The 23,492-nt window shown below is 42.0% G+C and overlaps 1 protein-coding gene across 1 annotated transcript; it reads left to right on the forward strand.

Moving 5' to 3' along the window:
- The first annotated feature begins 2,354 nt into the window (after window positions 1-2,354).
- Window positions 2,355-20,040, forward strand: LOC147749073 (uncharacterized). Its single transcript, XM_086936525.1, has 6 exons — window positions 2,355-2,693; window positions 2,938-3,002; window positions 7,813-7,848; window positions 15,043-15,480; window positions 18,007-18,222; window positions 19,663-20,040. The coding sequence occupies exons 4-6, from the start codon at window positions 15,043-15,045 to the stop codon at window positions 19,945-19,947; spliced, it is 939 nt and encodes a 312-aa protein (XP_086792651.1). The 5' UTR covers window positions 2,355-2,693; window positions 2,938-3,002; window positions 7,813-7,848; the 3' UTR covers window positions 19,948-20,040.
- Window positions 20,041-23,492: the final 3,452 nt, after the last annotated feature.

Genomic DNA, 23,492 nt, shown 5'->3' on the forward strand with positions numbered 1-23,492 from the left:
CCTCCCTCACCCTCACTCACCCTCCCTCACCCTCAACCCCTCACCCACCCTCAACCCCTCACCTTCACTCAACACCTCAGCCTTGCCCTCACTCGCCATCACCCTCAACCCCTCACCCTCAACCACTCACCCTCAACCACTCACCCTCAACCACTCACCCTCAACCACTCACCCTCAACCACTCACCCTCAACCAATCACCCTCAAACAGTCACCCTCAAACACTCACCCTCAACCACTCACCCTCAACCACTCACCCTCAACAACTGACCCTCAACAACTCACCCTCAACAACTCACCCTCAACCACTCTCCCTCAACATCTCACCCTCACTCACCCTCAACACCTCACCCTCAACCCCTCACCCCCAACACTCACCCGCAACCCCTCACCTTCCACCCCTCACCCTCACTCACCCTCCATCACCCTCAACCCCTCACCTACATCATCAACACTTCACCCTAAACACCTCACTCACCCTCAACCCCTCCCACTCACCCTCAACACCTCACCATCACTAACACTCAACCCCTCACCCTCACTAACTCTCAATTACTCAATCACCCTTACTCTCACTCGCATTCAATATCTCACCCTCAACCACTCACCCTCAACCACTCACCCTCAACCACTCACCCTCAACCACTCACCCTCAACCACTCACCCTCAACCACTCACCCTCAACCACTCACCCTCAACCACTCACCCTCAACCACTCACCCTCAACCACTCACCCTCAACCACTCACCCTCAACCACTCACCCTCAACCACTCACCCTCAACCACTCACCCTCAACCACTCACTCTCAACCACTCACCCTCAACCACTCACCCTCAACCACTCAACCTCAACCAATCACCCTCACCCTCAACCCTCACCTACCCTCACCCTCACCCTCAACACTCACCTACCCTCACCCACCCTCAACCCCTCAACCTTACTCAACAACTCAGTCTCACCCTCACTTGCCCTCACCCTCAACGTCTCATGCTATTTTTAAGGCTAACTTGGCGCAGACAGTTCAAGTCGAATGACAGTAAGGTAGAAAGATTCTATAGTCACTCACCCTCAACGCCTCACCCAACATCTCACCTTCACTCACCATCAACATCTCACACTCATTCACCCTCAAAACATCAGCCTCAATTCCTCACCTCAACCCCTCACCCTCAACCATTCACCCTCACTCACCCTCCCTCACCCTCAACCCCTCACCCACACTCTCAACACTTCACCCTACACACCTCACCCTCAGTAACTCTCAATACCTCAATCACCCTTCCCCTCACTCACCCTCAATACCTCACCCTCACTAACATTCAACCCCTCACTCACCCTCACTCTTACTTCCAGTTACACTCAAGACCTCAGCCTCACCCTCACTCATCCTCACCCTCAACCCCTCATGCCATTTTTAAGTGTACCTTTGAGTAGACAGTTCAAGTTGATTTACATTAAAGGATAAAATGGTGTCTGGAAACGTTAACAAAAGTACTATAGTTTACATACCATGCTGTACACACACACCAACATAATTCCTAGCATTTAAAATTACCCACAAACACATTCAAGGGCCGCATCCTTAGCAATGCTCACTATTTTTATACAACAAATAACAACACAACTTTGATGGCAAATAAATCAGCTCCGAACATTTCGCCACACCTATCGCTACATTAATCTATTGGCAAACAAAATCATCGGACATCTTTTTCATTCTCACACTGTATTTCTATGGTGACACTCACACATTAATGGAGGCATCTGCAGCAATGTCCTGTCTTTTCATACTAAACATAAACGCCACAACTTTGAGCCTGTATATTACAAGACTTACATTAAGGGACGCACCCGCAGCGAAATTCTGTATTTACAACACGTACACACACAGCCAAAATTCCCATAGTATTTAAAAATACACACAGACACATGTAAGGGCCACTTACGCAGCAATGTTCACTATTTTCATACTGAAACGGAAAACACAACTTTTATGGCAAATATTGCATCCGCCCTTTGACCCGTTCAGCACCACACCTGTCTTTCCATTTATTTTTTGCCAAACAAAATTATCCACCATCTTTCTCATTCACCCACTTTTTTTTAACGTTGCCACACACACATTAATGGACGCATCCGCGGCAATTTTCAGTATTTTCATACTAAACCTAAACGGCACAACTTCGAGCCACTATATTACAAGAGTTGTATGTTTTTAAGTGAAACTTTGTATACTTTTGATGCTTTATATATGCCATTTTTAAGTGTAACTTCGAGCAGACAGTTGAAGTCCAATTACACTAACGTAAAAAAAAAAGGCCCTTTGCTATGTGAGTTCCGAGCAAATTCTTATATGGCCTTAAGGGAGTTGCCCAGTGAAGTCTACTGGCGCGCCTATGTCGAAACTCCATCTGCATACACATTCAAACATTCACACTTCCAAGTCGCGCACATCAGCTAGTGTGACTTTTCCTTGGGGCAAGGGAAGGACTAAAAGCTTTGATCCTTTCTTAAACACAAAAAGAAAAAAAAGATTCTTGCATCGTTACCCCCTATTTAAGCAGAGGGACGGGTCACTTTAAGTCATACTCTCTTTTTACCAGCGAGGACAGAACTTCGACTTACAGAACGGCGCTGAACTTGCTGCTATCGACCAACAGCCACTGAAATATTACGGCATTCAATCTTAGAACGTAAGTGCATGCAAGTGTTATTTCTATACATCTAAGGGACAGTATTGATATTTTTAGTTGCGTTTATTAGAACTGTTACTATATCAACATTGCACCTGTGTTAAATTATTCTGCGACATGTGTGTTTGCAAATCTTCATTTTCTATGGTAATACTTAGCAAAAGACTACGTAATTTCTAAAACAGGTCATACCTTGCTTTAAAACAACACATACATATTGTTTATTTTTTGTTATCTCTTGTAGGTTATTGGTACGCTTTCAACATTTCCTTGATAGGGGGAAAGAAACTGCGCACCAACATATATCATGTAAGTACAGCCAACTGTTCACTCTTCTACACAATTTTTACTTCCGTTCCTAACACTCCGACGTGGGGGCAGGGTCAGTGGTTAAGGGTCGGGTCGACAGCAACAACATAAAACTGACCATGAGGTTATTCACAGTACCCTGGAGGCGAAGTGTTCGTGCACTGAGCCCTCCCGGCATACACATAATTTTGTCGCTCTCTTTCTCTCTTCGTCTCCCTCACTCTCTATAGCACACTAATCACACACACCCTGTCACATTAGGCAAAACACTGCATCTTACACTAATCACACACAGCCTGTCACATTAGGCAAAACAATGACTGCCACCCTTATACAACACGTGCAACTCCTACGCAATGTAACATCATGTCACTTCGCCACTACAGCAACAAACTTTCAGTCAGAACTTCTAATTGCACAGTAATTTGCATGTAAACAGGCAACACTTTACAACATTTACGCACAATGCATTAATTCGTTGCTTTACTTGCAGTTAGTAATCCAAGTTACAAGCTGACACACAGAAACAGCCACTCGTACAACTACTAGTATTACATTTTCACAAGCACACATCCAATAACACATTAGCCTGGATTAGCTGCCTACCCAAAAAAAAAATTGACCGTACACTTACTACACTATTCACAGGCACATTGGAACATTAGGGGGAATAGTACAGTCATAATCCGTTCTCAACACTTCGCCACACCACAACAAACTTTTCATACACACAATACACTATCAAGGGGAATTTCGCAAACACCCTCTATTACCTGGGTACTCACAATCTTTCAAGCAGGTGAAAAATGTACTGTTTACTTTGTGTACAACGACCGCATTGGTGGAGGCAATGTTAGTTGTCAAGGGTCGTGGCGACAGCAACAACATTAAAATGACCATGAGGTTAAGCACAGAACCCTGCAGCCGAAGGCTTCGTGCGCTGAGCCCTCCCGGCATACACATAATTTTATCGCTCTCTTTCTCTTTCGGTCTCCCTACATCTCTATAGCTCTCTCTCCCTCTCTATAGCTCCCCCTCCCTCTCTCCTGTCTTCCTCTGTTTCACTCTAACTGTGTTCCTCCCTCTGTCTCACTCCCCCTCTTTTCTTACACCTCTCTCCCTCCCTCTCCGTCTCCCTCCCTATCACCCTTCATCTCACTCCCTTTCTCTTCCTCTCCCTCCATTTCCCTTCCTTTCCCTAAATTTCCCTTCCTCTCTGTCTTTGTACATAACTCTCCATTTGTCTCCCATTTACTCCCTCTCTATCTTTCTACATTACTTGCACATTAACTGGTTACACCAACACTTTGCCACACCACAACTAAATTTTCATACACACATTCCACGAACAAGGACACTTTCACACACACACTCTATTACATGCCTACTCACAATCTTTCTCTCAGGGGCAAAATTTAATGTTTACTTAGTGTCCAATGACCGCATCGGTGGGGGCAGGGTGAGTGGTTAAGGCTCGGGGCGACAGCAACAACATAAAACTGTCCATGATGTTATTCACAGTACCCTGCAGCCGAAGGCTTCGTGCACTGAGCCCTCCCGGCATAGACATAATTTGTCGCTCTCTTTCTCTCTTCGTCTCCCTACCTCTCTATAGCACACTAATCACACACACCCTGTCACATTAGGCAAAACACTGCATCTTACACTAATCACACACAGCCTGTCACATTAGGCAAAACACTGACTGCCACCCTTATACAACACGTGCAACTCCTACGCAATGTAACATCATAGCACTTCGCCACTACAGCACCAAACTTTCAGTCAAAAGTTCTAATTGAACATTAATTTGCACGTAAACAGGCAACACTTTACAAGATTTACGCACAATGCATTCATTCGTTGCTTTACTTGCACAGTTAGTAATCCAAGTTACAAGCTGACACACAGAAACAGCCACTCGTACAACTACTAGTATTACATTTTCACAAGCACACATCCAATAACATATTAGCCAGGATTAGCTGACTACCCCAAAAAATAATGCACCTTACACTTACTACACTATTCACAGGCACATTGGAACATTAGGGCGAATAGCACAGTCAGAATCCGTTCTCAACACTTCGCCACACCACAACAAAGTTTTCATACACTCAATCCACTATCAAGGGGACTTTCGCCCACCCCCTCTATTACATGGCTACTCACAATCTTTCAAGCTGGTTAAAAATGTACTGTTTACTTTGTGTACAAGGACCCCATTGGTGGGGGCAATGTTAGTTGTCAAGGATCGGGGCGACAGCAACAATATTAAACTGACCATGAGCTTAATCACAGGACCCTGCAGCCTAAGGCTTCGTGCACTGAGCCCTCCCGGCATACACATAACTTTCTCGCTCTCTTTCTCTTTCGGTCTCCCTACATCTCTATAGCTCTCTCTCCCTCTCTATAGCTCCCCCTCCCTCTCTCCTATCTTCCTCTGTTTCACTCTAACTGTGTTCCTCCCTCTGTCTCACTCCCCCTTTTTTCTTCCTCCTCTCTCCCTCCCTCTCCGTCTCCGTCCCTATCACCCTGCATCTCACTCCCTTTCTCTTCCTCTCCCTCCATTTCCCTTCCTTTCCCTAACTTTCCCTTCCTCTCTGTCTTTGTACATAACTCTCCATTTGTCTACCATTTACTCCCTCTCTATCTTTCTACATTACTTGCACACTAACTGTGTACACTTTCAATATTACACGCACACCGCATTCATTTCATTTTCATATTCAATACAATATAGGAAGTAATCTAAGTTACACGATGACACACACACACATTTTTCAGGACGTCTCGCACTATTAACTCTTCACGCACACACTCACTCCCTCTCCATCCCCAACAACAATTCCAAGCCAGAATTAGCTGCCTACCCAAAAAAAAATTGCCCATACACTTACTACACTAGTCACAGGCACATTACAACATTAGGGGGAATAGTACAGTCATAATCCGTTCGCAACACTTCGCCACACCACAACAAATTTTTCATACACACAATCCACTATCAAGGGGACTTTCGCTAACAACCTCTGTTACATGGCTAATCACAAGCTTTCAAGCAGGTGAAAAATGTACCGTTTACTTTGTGTCCAAGGACCGCATCGGTGGGGGCAGGGTTAGTTGTTAAGGGTCGGGGCAACAGCAACAACATTAAACTGACCATGAGGTTAATCACAGGACCCTGCAGCCGAAGGCTTCGTGCACTGAGCCCTCCCGGCATACACATAATTTTCGCGCTCTCTTTCTCTTTCGGACTCCCTACATCTCTATAGCTCTCTCTCCCTCTCTATAGCTACCCCTCCCTCTCTCCCATCTTCCTCTCTTTCACTCTAACTGTGTTCCTCCCTCTGTCTCACTCCCACTTTTTTCTTCCTCCTCTCTCCCTCCCTCTCCGTCTCACTCCCTATCACCCTGCATCTCACTCCCTTTCTCTTCCTCTCCCTCCATTTCCCTTCCTTTCCCGAACTTTCCCTTCCTTTCTGTCTTTGTACATAACTCTCCATTTGTCTCCCATTTACTCCCTCTCTATCTTTCTACATTACTTCCACAGTAACTGGGTACACCAACACTTCGCCACACCACAACAAAATTTTCATACACACATTCCACGAACAAGGACACTTTCACACACACACTCTATTACATGCCTACTCACAATCTTTCTCTCAGGGGCAAAATGTAATGTTTACTTAGTGTCCAATGACCGCATCGGTGGGGGCAGGGTCAGTGGTTAAGGCTTGGGGTGACAGCAACAACATAAAACTGAGCATCACTAGCCCTCAACACCTCACACACACACCCTCAACACTTCTCCTTCAACTCCTCACTCACCCTCACTCTCACTCAACACTTCAACACCTCAGCCTCACTCACCCTCAACACCTCACTCACCCACAACACCTCATTCCCACTCACCCACACTCAGCCTCATCCTTACTCACCCTCAGCTTCTCACCATCACTCACCCTCAATCTCTAAGCCTAATCTACCTTCACTCACCCTAAACCCCTCACCCTCACTCACACTCACTCACACCATCCTCACTCACCCTCATGCTCACTCACCCTCATGCTCACTCACCCTCATGCTCACTCACCCTCATGCTCACTCACCCTCATGCTCACTTACCCTCAACATGTCATCCTCACTCACCCTCACCATTACTCACCATCAAACCGTCACCCTCACTCACCCTCACCCTCACCCTCACTCACCCTCATCCCCTCCCCCTCACTCACCCTCACCCTAACCCTCACCACCTCACCTCAACAACAATCAACACCTCACCCTCACACTCACACCCTCAACATTTCATCCTCATTCACCCTCAACCCCTCACCTACACTCACCCTCTCTCTCCTTCTCTAGCTCCCCCTCCCTCTCTCTTGCCTTCCTCTTTCTCACTCTAACTTTGTTAATCCCTCTGTCTCCCTCTCCCTCTCTCTCCCTCCCTCCATCCCCGTCTCACTTCCTATCACTCTCCCTCTCACTCCCTTTACCTTCCTCACACCTCATCCATTCTCTGATTCAATGCAACACATAACACACACACACACATTTTTTAACGTCTCTCAGTATTAACTTTTCACGCACTCACTCACTCTCTCTCTGTCCCCCTTTTCCTCCCACTCCCTCTCTCTCCCTCTATCATCTCACCCTGCCTGTGTGCCAGCCGTGGCACATACACTCACAGCAGCACTAGAGCTCTTAACAGGTCTTTAAAAGACTATTTACATGCTAATGTGTCTTTTATGGCTAAAATTCGGAGAAATATATTCTAAACAATATGTTTTTTTTCAACTTTCAGATTATTCAAACAACAACAAAAGAAACAGAAGTTAAGGTAAATACTACTTTGCCACTTCGTTTAAAAATTGTTAAAAGTTCATACCTTACAGTCCCCTAAAAAATTTTTTAGTTCACAAACCTTCTCAATTTACATTTGTTGATAACAACATTTCAGTATAACTTTGAAGATGCAGAAATGCTTAAAAGCAAGTTACCATCAAGGGAATAGCAAATTTAATAGCAAATCACAAGGTAAGCAATGCTTACCAAATAGTGCTTTTGCTGTCTTGCACAATTTATGCAAGCCAGTAACTACTTGGAACTCTAATGATCTGCATTATATAATGGACCGTGGGGTAGGCGTGGGCGGAAAATCCGTTCCGCTCGCGGATTTTGCGGATTTTCGGGAAATCCGCAATCCGCGAGATTTGCGAATTTCCCGCAAAATCCGCAAATCCGCGAGCAGCGGATTTTGCTCGCACTGCTCGCACTGTTCGCGTGAGTTCGCGCCCCGCGAATAAGTGCAAAATTGCAGAAATACGATTTTAGCAAAACTGAAAGTAACTACTTACCAGGTTCAAAAGTTCAGGCTCATCATTAGTAGCCATTTCCTGGAGTGCTTCCTGAGGGGCCCCTCCAGAGTTCAGTTGCCAGTTGAAACTAGTATGTGACCCTGCTCTGAACCTCAGAATAGTTACACATATGCCACAAAGGTCCTGAATTACAGCTAAGGGAGACAAGCAGGAGCCAGGCTGGAAGTTAAAATCCATTAATCAGCCCCTAATTCATTATTGTCAGTTGGGGCAGGGCAGGTGTTGTAACTAATTTTGCAACAATGAAAGCACTTAGCAAGTGCAAAAGATCACTAATCAGGGCGCACTAAGGAAGCAGGTGCCAGCTAAAAAAATATTCTGTGACACATGAATCAGCCCCAAATTAATTCAGGTCACTTGAGGCAGGGAAGGTGTGCTTTGCTTTGCCGAAAATAATGTACACTGGACAACCAGAGGGTGTGGTGATGAAACAGAGGGTGGCATGGGTGGGCCAGAGGGTGGCATGAGTAGTCAGAGAGTGGCAGTGGTGACAGAGAGTGGCAGTGATGAAGAAGAGTGTCCCAAACAGGCTGGACACGTAGAAACAACAAGTTCGCGAAACTTGCGACCCGACAGGTAAGTTCGCAATTTGCGAAAGTGTACAAAACCCTCGCGAACTGGCAGAAACACGGGCGAACACAAAAAAAAAAAAAATCCGCAAATTCGCGGGAATTCGCGGATTTTGCGGATTGCGAATCCGCAAATCCGCAAAATTCGCGAACGCGAGATCCGCAAAATTCGCTCATGCTTACCGTGGGGACGCTTTATATCTCCAAATGCATTCTATTAACAAAGAAACACTTATGCATCCAGATGACCTGCCAAGGTATATAGACCACAATCAAGAGATATATTCACTTTTGCTACGGAATGCTTACTACGGTGATGTCCTTAAACGTTTTGATAAAGCCTACCCAGATATTAGCACAGCATTAAATGTTACTATTAAGAAGCACTGTGGTGTTCTACTTTGTATGAATGTTTATGTAATAGCTATTTTCAAACATATGCAATCATACTTTGTATTTGATTCACATAGTAGGGACCATGAAGGCATGCCTCATTCAAACGGAACATGTGTTACAATTGCATTTAATTCGTTTGAAGGGCTAATTCAATATGTTATGAAACTAGCATATAACTTAAAACATCAGGCTGAGCAATGTGTCCAATTTGAATTAACACCAATAGATATAAAAGTCATTCAAAGAAAATCCGTTACAAAAGCACTTACTGTGCACAAAAAAAATAGTCAACTGCCGCAAGAAAGAAAAATTTGGGTACATACTACTGAATGTACTCCTAATCAGACGATAACATCAACATCAATGTCTTCTGATCATTTACAGAATACAAGTAAGGGAGGGAATAGCAATAGCAATCATTTACCACAATTACAAGGTAATAGTAAAGCTATCCAGGGAACAAATAAACAGTCTCGGAAAAGAAAAAGGGATTCAAGTACATGTCCAACTACAGTTGTACAAAGAAAAAAAATTAATACAGCTGAAGAAGACATTACCAACAGTCAACTAAGTGCTACTGATAATAACATACCCATCTTCACGCAGGGCCAAAGACAGAAACGAGGTAAACAAATCCATACAATCATTCGCAAATTCCACCGGGAAATATTGCATGGGCCAGAGTACATTTGTACTCTTTGCAATCAACTGTGGCATAAACAAACGTTGCGAAATATACGCAGTGTTAGCCAATCCGAAATTTTCAACAAGTGTAACATTAGTAACAAGAAAACAACTTTTATTTGTAAGACTTGCTATTATTACATTCGCAAAAACAAAATACCACCATGTTCAATTGTAAATGGCATGGGCTTCCCAAATGTACCAGTTGAATTAGAATTATATGATTTAGAAGAAAGATTAGTTTCACCTAGGATACCATTCTTACAAATTCGGAGTCTGCCACGCGGTTTTCAAAAATCATTATCAGGTGCAGTAGTTAATGTACCTGCAGATGTTATGACAACTGTTACAATTTTACCAAGGCAAATTAATGACGCCATGACAATCCCAGTGAAATTAAAAAGGAAATTAATCTATAAATCATATACACATTATGAGAATATTAGACCAAATACTGTAAAAAAGGCAGCTACATGGCTAGCGAAAAATAGTCGAATGTTTAATGAATATGGTGTTACCATTAACCCTGACTGGGAGTATATACCTCCAGAAATAGAATCTCACAATGAGACTTCTGAAACAAACAATTCATCTGATAGTTCAGACAACATAGAAGCTGGAAATTTGGATACTATGTTAACAAATGAAACTATTACTAGTAATTCGCTGAATGTGTTAAGTTTCGCTCCAGCTGAACATAACACGCCAAGAGGTTTATATGAGGATAAAGATTCAGAGTTTTTGGCTTTCCCTACTATTTTTTGTGGTGAACGAAGACCTAACAATAAGGAAAGACACATACCGGTACATTATAGTACTATTTGCCAAGCAGAGTTAAGGAGTTATGATAGAAGAGTCGCTAAATCTATTACTAATGTCTTTTTTAAACTGAAGAAATTACATATTAAGCAGATCCATGGTAAAATCAACATTTCCATCAGAAAACATTTTACAGATGGGAATAAAATAACTGCTAAAGACATTAAATGTAATATTGCCAATGTTTTACAGTTCAATGAGGGGTACAAAGTATTAAAAACTATACGCAGTTCACCTCCATATTGGGAAGGTTGCAAAAAAGATATTTTTGCTATGATAAGGCAACTTGGCATTCCCACTTTCTTTTTGACATTATCTGCTGCAGAAACAAAATGGCACCATTTAATAAATATACTATTGAGAGTTAGAAACTTACAGGAATGTACAGAGGAAGAATTCTTAAACATGTCTTGGGAAACTAAAAGTAAATTAATACAAGAAGATCCAATAACATGTGCAAGACAGTTTGACTATCAAGTTAGGAAATTCTTTAATTGTGTTTTGCTGAATGGCACTAATCCAATTGGGGAAATAGTAGACTACTTTTACAGAGTCGAATTCCAACAGAGAGGTTCTCCACATATACATGCATTACTCTGGGTAAACAAAGCACCATTGTATGGTGTTTCACCAGTGGAAGAAGTCAATAGCTTTATTGACAAATATATCACTTGTCATAAGTCTGAAAACCCTGTTTTACAACCGTTAATAAATCTACAAAGGCATGGTCACACCAAAAATTGCAGACGTAAACAGCAACGGACATGCAAATATCAATATCCCAAATATCCAATGTCAAGAACGCTCATATTAGAGCCATTAACACTGGAGGAGACAAATAACCAATGGCAAGATAATATGAAAATAATACATGAAGCTATGAATAATACTACTTTTAATACACTTTCTTTTGAGGAATTTTTGGACTTCATTAAAATGGATGATAAAGAATATATTACTTCTATACAAACTAGCTTACAAAAAACGACTATTTTTTTAAAAAGAACACCAGCCGAATGCTTCATCAATAACTACAATAGTACTCTTTTAGAAGCTTGGCGAGCAAATATAGACTTGCAGTTTATACTAGACCCTTATGCTTGTGCAGTCTATATTATCTCATATATTAGTAAATCGCAAAGAGGAATTAGCAAACTTCTAGCGCAAGCTGCTAAAGAGGTACCAAGCAATAGTAATATCAAAGATCAACTTAAACACATAGGGAACAAATTCCTCAACTGCACAGAAATTAGTGCTCAAGAAGCAGCATATCTAATTCTTCAAATACCATTACGGAAAAGCTCACGATCATTTGTATTTATTAATACTAGCCGTCCAGAGAAAAGAACTTATTTAATGCGTGATATCGAAACTATTAATAACTTGCCCGAAAATTCCACTGACATTCAATGTGAAAATATTATTATTAAGTACTGCAAACGGCCACAATCATTAGAGATGTGCACGTTAGCAGACTATGCGGCTAATTTCAACTATGTGAAGAAAAAAACACATGGGAAAGAAATAAATGATTGCGAAGATTTACTTGCAGAACAAAACTTTTACAGCTCAGATGAGGAAGAATTAGAAATAGAATGTAGTGACGGAAATAAACAACAGAAACATAATTCTGATTATGCTTTAAATAAGCGCAGACAAGGGAAAATAATACGCTTTTGCAGATTTAGCAAAAATAATGAACCGGAAGAGTATTATAGAGAAATATTAATGTTGCACTATCCATGGAGGGAAGAAGAAAAAATACTAATCAACAAGGAAACTTACTATGATAGGTATCTGGAAGTTAAAACATTTGTTGACACACAACTAAAAATCTATAACAAACAGCATGGTGAACTTACAAACATTATTCATGAACAGTCTCATGAAAATGTCATTTCACCTCCTCTATCACCAACTGTGAATATACAGACAGAAGACCAAAATCCAGAACATAATAATAGATATGATTTGGCTCTAGATTTAGGAATTAGAACTACAACTGAAGAACAAAGATCAACTAACGTTCTTTTACCCAATGAAAAATACCAACAACTTATGCAAAACTTAACGGAAGAACAACTTAACTTTGTTTACCATCACTTGCATTGGTTTAAAACTACTAGCACTCCATGCTATACTTTTTGCACTGGAGGGGCTGGTGTTGGGAAAAGTTTTGTAATATCTGCACTTTATCAAACTTTACTACGCTACTATAACACTAAGGCCGGTGAAAATCCGGATAATGTTTATATCTTACTTACTGCTCCAACAGGAAAGGCTGCCCATAATATTAATGGCAAAACACTGCATAGCACTTTCAAAATACCTGTGTCGCAAAGTTTGTCTTATAAACAACTGACTCATGAACATAGAACTGCTCTACAAATGGAAATGATGCATGTTAGAGTTGTTATTATTGATGAAATTTCAATGGTAGGCCACAATATGTTGAATTTTATACATAACAGGCTTCAAGAAATTAAATCATCTAATGAACCATTTGGAGGAATTTCAATTTTAGCCATTGGTGACTTTTACCAATTAAAACCTGTATTTGACAGATACATTTTTCAGGATTCGACACAAATGTATGGTCCTTTAAGTGCTAACTTGTGGAAAGAACATTTTAAAATTTTTGAATTAACAAAAATTATGCGCCAAAAAGAAGATCTACAATTTGCTGAATTACTAAACAGATTGAGAGAAGGCAAGCATACTGAAGAAGATATTTCACAAATTAAGCAAAGGGAAATACAACCTGATGAGACTTTATTAGAAACAATTCCATATATCATGTCAACTAATCTAGAAGTTAATGAAATTAACAAAAAGGTTTTAGAACAACATTGCAAAGATTATCCTGTCTACATAACAGTAGCAAGCGATACTGTTAGTTCTGATTTGTCTGAAAGTGTGAAAAAAACGATTCTTAAGCAACTGCCCAAAGATCCACAGAAAACAATGGGCCTTTCACATACATTACACATTGCCTTACAACTTCGTTATGATTTAAGTTGCAATGTGGATGTCAATGATGGTTTAACAAATGGCGCAACTGGTGTTGTACAATTAGTAGAATTGATTAACAATACACCTATTATTGTTTGGTTGTTATTTGACAATCCCACTATAGGAGAAACAACCAGACAACAATATAAACACTTATTTCATTCACAAACACAAAATACATGGACACCAATACATGCTATAGCTAGACATTTCCAATACACTAAGAAATTTATTACCATTATACGGAAGCAATTTCCTTTACGCCAAGCATCAGCACGCACTATACATCGCACACAAGGTGCAACTCTTGAACCACTTTATATACACTTTAATAACAGCAAGATTAATCATTTGCATTATGTTGCTATTAGCAGGGCAAAATCAATACAAAATGTCTATGTACACAATTTTGATGAACGTAAAATTGTAGTACATCCACAAGTTAATGAGGAAATGCACAGATTAAGGACAGAAATGCCACTTGAAATACATATCCCACAGTTACATACATACAGTGCACATTTCAATATCATTGCACACAATATAAGATCACTACAGAAAAATTTTTCATCTATGGTAGCGGATAGGAATATATTACAAGCAGACATTATTTGCTTAACTGAGATCAACACTACAAGAAATGCTACAGCTAATGATTTCAGTATAGAACAATATCATCACATTATATTTGATAAATTTCATACATACAACACAAACCATGGAATGATTATGTACTACAAAAAAGATTTATTTATATTGCCTATTTATGAGACACTTGAAGGGATAGACATTTTACATTTTACTCTACAGATTAATAACACAGATTACCTTATTATTATTTTATACAAACCACCCCTAAAAAGTATAACTTCTCTTTTTGATTTCATCACTAATATTACGGATTTTTACCCCATGCACAAATTGATTATTATAGGGGATTTCAATGTGGATGTATCTCAAACAAATGCAAACAGCAAGCAATTACTTGGATTCTTTGAAACAAAATTACAATGTCAACAACTCATTAACAGTTACACAACTAACTACCAATCCATTTTAGATCATATATATACAAATGACCAACTACACAACTATGGTACTTTAGAATGCTATTACAGTGATCATAAACCAATATGGGTTTGTATTTAACATGTTATATCACATTTTCTATTTCAGATGATGTCTATTGAAGAAATAATGAACATTAATACTGATGACAACAAACCATACCAGAAACCAATAAGAGTTAATGTCATCAGCTGCTCAGGGAAAACTACGTACAAAAATGCTAAACAAGAGCAGAAAATTTTATTCCATTTGGCTTTAGCAGATAAAACTGGAACAATTAAATGTACTTGTTACCAAGAAAATTTATATGAGCAAACGAAAATAAACTGTGGACTACTGATACGGAACTTTATTCTCAAAAACAAAACAATTTTAATTACAAAACAAACTAAAGTAACCAAATTTCCCGCAATGACAATCGAGGAGGGCCTGATCCAACAAGCAAACAACATTTTGCATCCGCCTGCACCATCGGCTTCTCCCATCAAGGAAATAAAACGGGCAAGTCTAAAAAGCCTGATGACCGTTTCAGGGACAATAATTGCCGTAAGTATGAACACAAACATGTTATCATGTCAACTAAAAAAAAATATTGTCTTGCAGTGGAAGAGTTGGACTTATTAGGATTGTAAATGACATATCTTATGTATTTGTGCTTTTTCGAAATTGCAAGTATAAATAGTCTGACGACTGTTTCAGGGACAATATGTGCCAGATGTATCAACACAAACATGTCATCATGTCTAGTACAAAAATGCATAGTTGGCTTACACACAAATTACACATTTAGGGGCCCGGTGTAGGTAGCCCTTTAGCGATCCCAATCGGCCAAAAAAAAAAGATTTTGGCCCGTTTCACATCGGTAAAGGGCTATTGAGATGTAGGGGCACATTTTAGGTAACTTTAGCAAATCTGTTTATTAACCAAAACGGTAGATTTACAGATTCAATAAAATTAACTGAAATGTAATGTAGGTAGGCAATGTACCTTCTGTACATGGCTTACACAATCGGTATTTTACCATGGAATACAAATCCAGGGTAAAATACCTATGGCATGTGACAGGCAGACCTGCCCTTACAGCAGGTATGCTTGCCACATGGCACCTGTGCCTTTTTTGCCGGTGCAGGAGGGTGTCAAAGTGACACCACCTGCACCCTTCATAATTCTTTAATTACAGATTCAGTAAATACCGATTCGGTAATGCCTAATCATTCCTATGTCCTTCAAAACCCATATGAATTAATGCGCATTACCTATTCGCTATTTACCGATTTGGTAATTAAAGATTTGGTAAGTATTCTGTAATGAATCCAGATGTTGGTACCTACATACAAAAATGGGATTTACCTACATCGGGCCCTTAGTAACATCACGGACAACATCAAAAAAGCTTGCATTAGACACTCTTTCACACTCTTTCACACTATGTATAAAGGGATAGTTTTGAGATATATAATATGTGAGTACTTTGGGGTATATTACAAATTCAAGTACTCTCCACAATGACAATTTTTACTAAAAAAAAATTGCACTATGGTAGAAAGTATGTTCATTTGGGTCGTGAAATATAATACATTATATTACCAGTGATACAATGCACTACTACTATGTTTTTTTACTGTCACTATTTTGTAGAATTGTTCTTTTTGGGTTTACCAAAAGAACACAAATACTGTCTTTACATCAATGCCTCACCCTCAGTCAACATCACTCACCCTCAACACCCAACTCTCACTCTCACTCAACACCTCACCCTCAACAATTCAATTTTAATGCCTCACTCACCCTCAATCTCACTCAGCCGATATCACCCTCAACACCTCCTCCTCACTCAGCCTCAATCACCCTCACTAGCCCTCAACACCTCCCACTCTAAAACTCTACCCTTCTCCCTCAAATACTCACTCACTCTCACTCAACACCTCAACACCTCAGCCTCACAATCAACATCAATGACTCACCCTCACTTAGCATCATCCTTACTCACCCTCAACTTCTCACCCTCAATAACTCTCAACACCTCACCCTCATTCACACACAACACCTCACACTCAACAATTCACCCTTAATGCCTCACTCAGCCTTAATCTCAATCACCCTCAATCACCCTCAACACCTCTCACTCAATCACCCTCACTCACCCTCACTCGCCCTCAACACCTCCCCCTCAAAAAGTCAACACTTCTCACTCAACTCCTCAGTCACCCTCACTCAACACCTCAACACCTCAGCCTCAACATCAACACCTCACCCTCACTCAATTAATCACCCTCACTCACCCACACTCACACTCATCCTTACTCACCTTCAACTTCTCACATTCAATCTTTCAGCCTCAACACTCCCTCACTCTCACTCACCCTCAACGCCTCCCCCTAACTCTGCCTCACTCACACTCACCCTCACGTAACACATCGTCCTCACTCACCCTCAACCCCACCCTCACTCACCACCTCACCCTCAATAACTCACCCTCACCCACACCCTCACTCATGTCATCAGGTCTACTAAAAATATGCATACTTGCCTTACTCAGCCTCACTCACACTCACGCTCATCGTTACTCACCCTCAACTTCTCACCCTCACTCACCTTCAAACTCTCACCCTCACCCTCTCACCCTCACCCACCCTCATTTACATTCAACCTCACCCTCACGTAACACCTCATCCTCACTCACCCTCACTCCCCATCAACTCCTCACACTCAACACCTCACCATCACACTCACTCATGTCATCATGTCTACTTAAAAAATGCATAGTTCACTTACACACACATTACACCTTTAGTAACTTCAAAAACTAACTGGACACATTTTTGATTATGCACTCTTCACACATAGTAGCAAGTACAACTTTTGAAAAATATAAGATGCCAGTGCTTTGGTGTATACTACAAAAAAAAGTACTATGTACAAGGCCATTTTTTACAAGAAACATTTCAATCTTTTAGAAAGGAGGTTCATTTGGGTCGTTAAATATGATACATTATATAGCCTTTCAGACAATGCACTAGTAATATCTGTTTTTACAATCACTATTTAATAGAATGCTTTCTTTTTGTGTAGGAAGAGGACGCAAAAACGGTGTTTATCAATGGGCAAGATACCCCACTCAAATCCATTACAATAAAAGATGCAACTGATGATATAAAAGTGACACTGTGGAGAGAAGCGTCACTATTTAAAATACATCTTGGGAAATATGTGACCCTGACTCATGTCACTGTACATGAATTCAATTGCCAAAAAATATTGAATACAACGCGCCATAGCAAAATGGAGGTAAGCACAACGAACAAACTAAGTTTTGCAATTATCTCTTTTCAGCCACTCTTGGAATTGCACCCAGTCTTGCCCTTTCACCCACTCTGCCCCTTCCACCCACTCTGGACATTTTACCCACTCTGGACATTTCAGCCACTTGGGACCTTTCGCCCATTCGGGAGCTTTCACCCACTCGGGAGCTTTCACCCACTCGGAACCTTTCAACAACTCTGGCTCTTTCACACACTCTAGGCCTATCACCCAATCTAGACTTATCACCCACTCTAGACTTATCACCCACTCTCATACTCACTCACCCTCAACAACTCACCATCAACACCTCACCCTCATACTCACTCACCCTCAACTCTTCACGCTCATTCACCCTCACTCACCGTCAACACACTATCACACTACAACAACAAACAAATACTTACCACCACAGCAACACTTAACTCACCCTCAACACCTCACCCTTAACTCCTCACTCAACCTCAATCTCAATCATCATCAATCACCTTCAACATCTCACACTCAACACCACTCTCATACTCACTCACCCTCACAACATCACCCTCATTTACCCTCACTTACCGTCAACACACTATCACACTACAACTACAAAAAAACACTTACCACCACAACAACACTTCACTCACCCTAAACACCTCACCCTTAACTCCTCACACTCACTCATCCTCAATCACCCTCAACACCTCACCCTCACTCACCCTCAACGCCTCAGCCACACTCACCCTGACACTCAGCTTCTCACCCTCAGCCTCAACACCTCACTCTCACTCACACTCAACGGCTCACCCTCAGTCAATCTCAACACATCACTCAACATCACTCTCACTCATCCTCAATCACACTCAACACCTCACTCTCAACACCTCACTCACCCTCAGCCCCTCACCCTCACTCACTCTCAACTCCTCACCCTCACTCATCCTCACTCACCCTCAACACCTCCCCCTCATTCTCACTCACTCTCACTCTCACTCACCCTCATACTCACTCACCCTCAACACACTATCACACTACAACCACACCAAAACTTAGCACCACTACACCACTTCAATCACGCTAAAAACATCCCCATCAGCCCCTTACTTACCCTCACTCTCACTCATCCTCAAACACTAACTCACCCTCAATCTCACTCACCCTCAACGCCTCACCCTCACTCACCCTCAACATCTCACCCTCACTCACCCTCAACACACTATGACACTACAACCACACAAAAAAATTATTACCACCACCTATCACCCAGTCTCGACCTATCACCCACTCAAACTCTATCAACAACTGGGACCCTTTCACCTACTCAGTCCATTTCACCCAATGTGTCCCTTTCAACAACTCTGTCCCTTTCAACCACTATAGGCCTTACACAAAAAATAAAGTATACACATTTTAAAAATAATTAATGCTTTTCTTTTCTCTCAACAGGTAACAGCCCCACCAGAGGAAAAGATGGACATTCTAATTTATGGTGTTGAAAGCTCTACTGAGCAAACAAGTATCATCACAATAAAAGTGACAAACACAGACGAATTGCAATCGATGCCCATCGAAAACGAGATCTTAATTAAATGGTTTATGTTAGATGAGGACGTTGAGAACATCGGAGATGCCCTTGTCCATTTTTTGCCACAAAATTTTGAAGTTGTCTTTTGTAATGGGCAAATCATAAAGATTCTTAAAGAAAAAGACGATGAAATATGTTCTGAGTAAATTTTGCATGTTGCCAGGATATCTTTTTTTTGTACAAAGTTAAACAATAAATATTTGTGTTTTTTTATAAAAAATAAACAAGTGTGTAATACAAATTTTACTACTTCTATGGTGATTTTTTCTATTCGAAAGGCAAATTATAACTAAGACACTCCATTTATACAACATAGTCACACCCACATACAAGATTTAGCCAATCCATTTGACATTAGAAAAACATATACAAATTACACATACTTTGTAGCTTACACGCACTACAGTATTATGTATGAATGAGACTGTTGAGCTAAAGACGCCTGTGCTGGTGCTGAGTTATGCTGTGTTGTTGAGCAATGTTACTGTGGGGGGCCGAATGTTAAGGTGGTATTGATGCGTGTTCCATTGGTGGACATCACAAATTAGGTTGTTGGGAGAAGTGCAACTGTTGTTGGAATGAGTTATGCTGTGGTGGTAATAGTTGAACACTAACACAGCACAACTCATCATCAACACTTCACAACTACAGCATTAGGAAGCACCTCAGTAACAACACTCATCAACACACCAACATCACTCTACACCACCGCAACAGCATCATTCTACCACAACAACATACACAAATACAAACACACTTTACAATAACGAGTCACACATGCAAAACACTCACATTTGTCAATAACACCCTCTCTCACACTCACTCACCCTCAACTCATCATCCACCCTGAATTACACTCACTCACCCTCAACACCTCACACTCACTCTCCCTCAACACCTCATCCTCACTCACCCTCAACACATCACCATCAGCCTCAAACATCTTCACTCACCATCAACACCTCACCCTCACTCACCCTCCACCCTGCACCCTCAAACACTCAATCACCCTCGCTCTCAACACCTCTCCCTCAACGCCTCACCCTTAACCCCTCACTCACCCTCAACGCCTCACCAACACTCACCCTCAGCCCCTCACCCTCACCTACAACACGTCACTCTCACTCACCCTCAACACCTCACCCTCAACAACTCACCATCAACACATCACTCACCCTCACTCTCACTCATCCTCAATACTCTCAACACCTCACCCTCAATACCTCACTCACCCTCAGTACCTCAGCCTCACTCACCCTCAACTCCTCACCCTCAACACCTCACCCACACTCATCCTCACTCACCCTCAAAAACTCACCATCAACACCTCACCCTCATACTCACTCACCCTCAACACCTCATCCTCATTTACCCTCACTCACCGTCAACACACTATCACACTACAACAACAAACAAATACTTACCAACACAGCAACACTTCACTCACCCTCACTTCACTCACCCTCAACACCTCACCCTTAACTCCTCACTCACCCTCAATCTCAATCATCATCAATCACCCTCTACACCTCACACTCAACAAATCACTCTCATACTCACTCACCCTCACTCACCCTCACTCACACTCAAAACATCACCCTCATTCACCCTCACTCATCGTCAACACACTATCACACTACAACTATAAACAAACACTTACCACAACAGCAACACTTCACTCACCCTAAACAACTCACCCTTTACTCCTCACTCACACTCACTCTCACTCATCAACAATAACGCTCAACACCTCACCCTCACTCAGCCTCAACGCCTCACCCACACTCACACCCTCACCCTCAGAACCTCACTCTCTATCATCCTCAATGCCTCACCCTCAACGCCTTACCCACTCACCCTCAGCTCTTCACCCTCAGCCTCAACACCTCACCCTCACTCACCATCAATGCCTCACCCTCAGTCAACATCAACACATCACACACCCTCACTATCACTCATCCTCAATCGCACTCAACACCTCACCCTCAACACCTCACTCACCCTCAGCCTCTCACCCTCACTCACCCTCAATTACTCACCCTCACTCATCCTCACTCACCATCAACAACTCCCCCTCATTCTCACTCACTCTCACCCTCACTCACCCTCATACTCACTCACCCTCAACACACTATCACACTACAAACACACACAATGCCTCACCCTCAACGCCTCACCCACACTCACCCTCAGCCTCAACACCTCACCCTCACTCACCCTCAACGCCTCACCCTAAGTCAATCTCAACACATCACTCACCCACACTATCACTCATCCTCAATCACACTCAACACCTCACCCTCAACACCTCACTCACCCTCATCCTCTCACCCTCACTCACCCTCAACTCCTCACCCTCACTCACCATCAACACCTCACCCTCAGTCTCACTCACTCTCACCCTCACTCACCCTCAACACACTATCACACTACAACAACACACAAACAATTACCACCACAACACCACTTCAATCACGCACAACACCTCCCCATCAACACCTTCCTTGCTCTCACTCTCACTCAGCCTCAATCACCCTCAACACCTCACCCTCACTCCCCCTCAACGCCTCACTCACCCTCATAGCCTCACCCACCCTCAACACCTCACACTAACTCACCCTCAATCTCACTCACCCTCAACGCCTCACCCTCACTCAGCCTCAACACCTCACCCTCACTCACCCTCAACACACTATCACACTACAACCACACAAAAAAACAATTACCACAACAACACCACTCATCACAACTGCAGCAAACTAAACTCATACAATCAAAACATGTACCCTTTTAACAGTCACACACACAACATCTATCAATGGCCACTTTCAACAAGCATACACACACAACAGTCATCGGTACTGCACTACTATGTCTAAATGAGACTGTTGGTGTGCAAAATACGGATGTGGAAGTGCAGAGTAATGCAGTGTAGTTGCTCAATGGTAATGTGGGGCTGCAGAAAGATAAAGTGGTATTGCTGCATGTTGCATTCGGGGACATCAGTGATGCCATTGTTGCGAGAAGTGCAACTGTTGTGGTGCAAAGTTATGCTGTGGTGGTAATTATTAAACATCAACACAGCACCACTCACCACTAGCACAGAACAACACATCACAACTACAGCATTACTAAGCACCACACACTCACATGCCCACACACTCACACACCACCACCCTCACACACATCCACACTCACACACTATCACACATCCTCGCACACCCACTCACATTCTCAATAAGCCTCATAGCCTCACGCTCGCCAGCAATCACTCACCCTCACACAGTCACCCTCACACCATCATCCTCTCACCCTGAACACCTCACCCTCACTCACCATCAACACACTATCACACTACAACTACACACAAACACTTACAACAACAGCACCACTCATTACCACTACAGCATTACACATCAGACAAACTACATACAATCCAAACATGTGCGCTTTTAACAGGCACACACACTATTAGCTAGCAATGGACACTTTCACAAGCCGTACACACACAACAGTCATCAGTGCATCGTTTCACCATGGAAACACCCACACAAACAGCCATCAAGCCACGCTTTCAACAGTCACACACACCAACTGCCCAAAGTGCACACTGTACAAGAACTTTTGGTACGTTGCACACACAATCACAGCAATACAAGCATGCTTTGGTGCTGTACAGTACTGCAGTTCT

This window comes from Lissotriton vulgaris, chromosome 1_1 (assembly GCF_964263255.1).
Source record: "Lissotriton vulgaris chromosome 1_1, aLisVul1.2, whole genome shotgun sequence".
In the NCBI taxonomy this organism is placed as follows: Eukaryota; Metazoa; Chordata; class Amphibia; order Caudata; family Salamandridae; genus Lissotriton; species Lissotriton vulgaris.

Bases quoted from the DNA above. Each gene is read 5' to 3' on its own strand.
- LOC147749073 (XM_086936525.1), top strand. From the start codon at position 15,043: ATGATGTCTATTGAAGAAATAATGAACATTAATACTGATGACAACAAA. The intron at 15,481-18,006 runs GTAAGTATGAAC...CTTTTTGTGTAG, and splicing joins TTTCAGGGACAATAATTGCC to GAAGAGGACGCAAAAACGGT. The intron at 18,223-19,662 runs GTAAGCACAACG...TTCTCTCAACAG, and splicing joins CGCGCCATAGCAAAATGGAG to GTAACAGCCCCACCAGAGGA.